Source organism: Trichechus manatus, unplaced genomic scaffold (genome assembly GCF_000243295.1).
Source record: "Trichechus manatus latirostris isolate Lorelei unplaced genomic scaffold, TriManLat1.0 scaffold00025, whole genome shotgun sequence".
Lineage (NCBI taxonomy): Eukaryota > Metazoa > Chordata > Mammalia > Sirenia > Trichechidae > Trichechus > Trichechus manatus.
In genome coordinates, this window is record NW_004443961.1 from 5,516,707 (window position 1) to 5,522,423 (window position 5,717).

General features: G+C 41.2%; 1 protein-coding gene across 4 annotated transcripts in view; it reads right to left on the reverse strand.

Moving 5' to 3' along the window:
* Positions 1 to 223: 223 nt before the first annotated feature.
* Positions 224 to 5,717, reverse strand: part of BRD10 (bromodomain containing 10) — a 108,282-nt gene continuing 102,788 nt past the window's right edge. For all 4 annotated transcript variants that reach the window (XM_023728600.1, XM_004373484.3, XM_023728601.1 and 1 more), the window contains one exon: positions 224 to 4,520. In XM_023728600.1, the coding sequence (XP_023584368.1) occupies positions 883 to 4,520 (3,638 nt within the window). In that variant the 3' untranslated portion in view covers positions 224 to 882. The remainder of the gene's footprint in view (positions 4,521 to 5,717) is intronic.

The following is a 5,717-nucleotide window of genomic DNA, read 5'->3' on the forward strand; positions in this document are numbered from 1 at the left end:
CTGGGTGAGCTGGGACATATCTCTTAATCTCTCAATAGTACTATGAGGATCAATATGTGAAAGCAAAATCCAAAATCTGTAACACCCTACACAAACACTAACTATTCTTAATCCAAATTTCCTAGCCTCAATTCTTTTTTTGTAAAAGACTGTCTTCGTTTATATCATGCATCCTTTCAATGGGACAAGCACACACCTTAAAAATGGCATTCAAACAAAGAAATACAGCAACTCAGTTTATTACACGCAGATTCTTCTGCATTGTTGCTAACAGTTCACTGGTCCAAAATTACTAAAATACTTAAAAAACTATACATTATGTAAACAAAACATAAATAAGACAGCATAGTTCTTTGTACATATAGTTTAGTACAGGTTGTTAGGGATTTAGGAATATGTACAATTTTACACCATTGACTGCATTTTCACAATGCATAAATATATATATATGTATATTTTTACAGAAACAAAAATAAGATTTCACTAATGACACAGAATACCATAGCGTAGATATGCTGCAACAGTCCAAATTCAAAAAGAAACATGTCAATGCCAAGTGTGCAAAAGGCTAGCTTACTCTAAACCAGTCAAACTTGACTTTGTTCAATGTATGTTATACAGATAGGTAAATCCTGACTGTCTATATAAACAACCTTTGAAAACATACTCATACCACTGAGTGAAATGGAACAGATTTTCTCTCTCCCCAAGCAAACAAAACCTTATTGCAAGCTAATGAAAAGATACATTAAAAAGAGAGAGAGAGGAAAAAAAAACACAACTATGTATAGTATGTTTTCAACAGTATAATAAACAGTTAAAATTCTTCTGGGAGTCAAAACAATGCCCCATTATTTAAAAACTGGCTCGTTTCGTCTAAATTCAAGATGCAGCTGCGTCAGGCTTCTCTAAGCCAGACGACTGAAACGCAGGGAAGACAGAGGCAGGGTTTCGACTGGCAGATACAATTTGAGAGAGAGACGGAGAGAGTGAAGAAACCTTAGATGCTGGAGTATTTATGGTATTTAAAATGGCTCCTTCTGGGCTGACCAACAATTTCTTGACAGATGTGTCCAAGTGAAATACTGAAGTGCTACTTGGCAGTGGCGGATTACTAGAGCAAATGGCAGAAACCAAAGAAGTTTTAGCCAGAAGAGTAGCTGGAGGAGACTTAATTACTGACATCGACACTGTTGGTGCTGGAGGTGGGACAGACACTTGAGCAGTTGTGTTCACTATTTGTGGTGTAGTATGTACCGTGGGTAGAAAACTTGCATTCCCAAAGGAGTTTACAATTTTTGTAGAGCTTTTTAGAGGATGTTTTACAGGTTGACCACTTAAAGAATTATTTGATACTAGCGTGATCTTTTGGGCAGGGTTATCTATTGGTGTAGGGGGAACGCCCTGGCCACTGTTCAGAACTAAGGGAAGTCCATACTTTGAATTAGCAGATATAAGAAGAACGTGGCTGCCAGCTCCAAGACCTTGTGGTGGAACAATAAACCGGGTTCCATTAATCATGATCTGAGTACCAGGTGCCAAAGGTGTACTTGTGTTGATGACGATTTTTTGCTGAATACAAGGTTCACTGAACTGAGCCCCTGCCAGACTAATTAGATTTGATGCTGTTGCAGCAGTGTGAACAGCAGAGCCACAAGCAGCAGAATTGTAACTGGGGGTTGATTTTACTGAAGTAGGGGACATTTGCTGGTTCGGCAGAGCAGCAAAATTGGAAATATTAATTATTTTACCTGGACTCAGAGAAAGGGATGGCAATTCGGTTTGAGGTTTATTTGTGTTTACATGCGTTGGCACTGTAGTTGAAATCCCTGGTGACTGAAACTGGACAGAAGTCCGAGATTGCCTTTTAGGGAGAGAGACAGCATGTGTGGCTCCTGGTACTGCTGCCAGATGTGGAACTGTGTTGACTATGGTAGGGGATGCAGTCACAGGTGTAGGCAAGGCAACAGTAACCGGGATTTGCAAAGCTGATGTTAAACATTGAGGAGACACTGTTGGTTGTGTAGTTGAAATCAGAACAGATGATGCAAGATGTCCTGTTTTCACAGTTGATATAGCCACAGTGTTGCTGAGATTCGACGTGCAAAGTCTATTTGACAAAATAGGCATCATTCTTGACGAGGTATCATTTCCACTGACCAGAACAGGAGGTCGTGTCCCGACAGAAGCACAGGTTGAGGTCGCTGAAGGAGAACCCAGAGGTACATTTGCTCCTGTTACTGAAAACATGTTTACTGCTCGTGCTGCAGAACCCACAGTTTCACTGACAGGTGTGGTATTTTGACTCACAAGATTGGAGCTTACTGGAACCGAATTACCACTTGTTGACAATGGCAAAACATAGCCCTTGCTACTTTTTCCTTCTCCTTTTGGGGTGACATTTTGCAATATGTTAATTGATGGTACAGCTGGCACACTGCCCGAAGTATTTACAATTGCTTGACCTATGTTTAGTCCAATTTTCACATCTTTTATCTGAGACACAGTTGGTGATGGATTTATTTTTACTGGTGCTCCCATGGTAGAGGGAATCAGCACTATTTGCGGTTGGTCTGGCGTCTTAACGTAAGTTTTACTCAAGGAAGGAGGCAGAGTTTGTTTTAATGATTCTGCAACAATAGTTGGTGTTGAAGTGCCACTTGGAACTGCAGCATTAATAAAAACTAGTTTCTGGGTAGAAACGCCTGTAGATGTCAGTGCAGGTGGCACAGTGACTGCACTTCCACTGCCTGAAGACAGACCAGAGGGAGCGGATACCAACATAAGCTTCTGAAGTGCAGTCCCACTGATCACATCTCCATTTGTTGTGGCTGTTGCTTCAGACCGAGTAACAGGGTAACTTCTTGGGATATAATCTACTTGTTGCTGTTTAGTTGGAGTATGAGTAACATTTGTGTTGGTTTGTCCAAAATTTCCTGTTGCTATGCTAATTACGCTAACGGAACTATTTGTTGTTGATGGTAGTAGAGGGCTAGAAGAAACAGAGGACTTCAAAGGAGAAGAGGACATGGGTGACGTTTTATCTATCAAGTGGCCCAAATTACCACTGCAAGAGGGCTGGCCTAATATAAGTTTGAGATTTTTCCCCACAGATGGATTAAAGCCAGTTGGAATGGAAACTGAAGCTGATGTTTGGCCAAAGGGTGGGAGACTAGATGGAGCAGTTGTTCCAGCTACTGGTGAAAAAGTAGAGGATGAGGAAGTTGTTGATTTTGGCACCAGAAATGCCTGAAGCTGAGGAGCAAAAGTGAAAACTGAACTTGAAGCTAAACTGCTGGGTGAGTTTTGATCTGGATTGGTCTGTACTTTCACAACTCCAGTGTTGCCACCTCGTGTCCTAACAAGAATTGACTGTGAATCTCTTATACACACAGTCTGCAGTTCTTGCTTTGCTTCGAAAGAATCAGCAGCTTGTTGTACAAAAGAGTTAAGGGAACTTCCAGGATTTGTAGATCCACTTAGTGTCGTTGCTGATACCACAGGCTGAACTGTTGAGGAAATGGTCGGTGAAGCAATGGGCTGGGGGAATGTGGCTGTTGAGACTGCATTCTTGGGTTTTCCTGCCTCATTCTGGCTAGTCTTAACTGGTGGTGTTAATAAATTACTTATGGAGGTTATAGGTGACAAAGGCTGTGGTCTAGCACTACTCGCATTTGATAACGATGCAATCGTCTTGTTGAAAACTGGACTAGGTAGTTGGGCAGAAACAGTTCCTGTTGAGTTGACAAGAACTGATGTTAAAGAGGAGTTTACATTTGCTGTGTGTGGGAGAGATGAACAAAGCTGCTCTGTACCCTTTTGCTGAAGTGGGGGTATTTCTTTCGCAACTGCTTTTCCCTCCTTGTGCTGAATCACAAAATTCTTGGGCAGAATGAGAACCTGCTGCATGACTTTTTCTCCTGTTTTAGGATCCACCATAGGTTGCATCTGAATCTTTACAGAGCTGTTATGGAGATCTACTGGCAACCACTGGCCACAGGGCATTTTGTATACCATCTGTAAAGGGCCTTTTGTACTGGCATGGCAGGTTGATGCTGGCTTTATGGAGCTCGCTCGTGGAGGAGATAGCACTGGCTTTTCCACGGCAGGAGCGCTTCTACCTGTGGAAGGAGGCAGCTGGTTTGTTAAGGTCACTTTGTTCCCAATATTCTTTGCAAGCAAGGCCTGAATAGGTTTGGTCCCTTTCTGGAGAGAAGACACGGGTGTTGAATCCACTGAGGCAAATGACTCTGGAAATGGTGGCTCTGTATGCTTCGATTCATTTACACAATCAATCTGCATATCACCTTCTAAATTCACAACTGTCATCTCATTTGTGCTTAACTTTACTTTCTTCCTTGGGGAAAGCTCTTTTGTGCTATCATCCAGATAACTAGTTTGTTTGGACTGTCGTTTAAGTGTTTTAGGCAGTGTCTTCAGTACATCTTTAGAAGGTAATTCTTTTTTCAATAGTTTGCTTCTGCCCACAGGAAAATCTATTTCTGACAATTTCACATCATCTGAAAATTATAAAAATAAGCATTTTGGTTATATAAACAGCAACTGAATAGCAAGAGCAAGACCAATCAATTATAAAAAAACAAAGTCAATCTTTGAGCTGGCAATTCAGAAATCTACCCTAGGGTGATTCTAAAGTCTTAGCCAACACTGATGGAGATGTAAGTAAGGTGACCTTTGACATGGTAATCTTGATATCATAACCTATTGTTAATGAGAAATCTGCTTTGGGTCCAATTCTGCTAATTATGTTGTCAATTTAAGTGGAAAGGAAATTTTACATCTTTTAAAGAGGTATCAAGCCAGCAATCAGGGCTCAGAATTTAGATTTGGAAATGAATCTAGCCTAGTTTTTTCTCCTGGATAGGAAGACACTGGCACCAAGGACAGAAGTTCTCCATTCCATTCTATTTTTAGAGAATTAAAGGACAAAAATGTCCATCTTCTTCTGGTTTTTAATCTTCCTTACAGTACAAAAATGTATGTTTATATCTGGTCAAACAGGGTTGGTGAGAAGCCATTCTTTTTCAATTCACCAAAGATATGGAAAGTAACAGGTTAATACACTTTTAACCACAAATTTTAATATTAACCTCTTATGGTCTTAAAAACTAGCAAGTGGCCATCTAAGATGCATCAACTGGTCCCAAACCACCTGGAGCAAAGGAGAATGAAGAACACCAAAGACACAAGGAAAATATAAGCCCAAGAGACAGAAAGGCCACATAAACCAGAGACTTCATCAGCCTGAGACCAGAAGAACTAGATAGTGCCCAGCTACCATCAATGACTGCCCTGAAAGGGAACATAACAGAGAATCCCTGACGGAGCAGGAGAAAAGTGAGGTGCAGAACTCAAATTCTAGTAAAAAGACCAGACTTAATGGTTTGACCGGGACTAGAGGGACCCTGGGAAGACAGGGCACCCAGACTCTCTGTTAGCCCAAAACTAAAACCATTCCCAAGGCCAGCTGTTCAGATAAAGATTACACTGGACTATGGGACATAACATGATGCTCATGAAGAGTGTGCTTCTTAGCTCAAGTAGATACATGAGACTAAATGGGCAGCTCCTGTCCGTAGGTGAGACAAGAAGGCAGAGAGGGTTAGTTACTGGTTGAATGGACACGGGAAATCTAGGGTAGAAAGGAGGAGTGTGCTGTCACAGTATAGGGAGAGCAACTAGGGTCACATAACAAT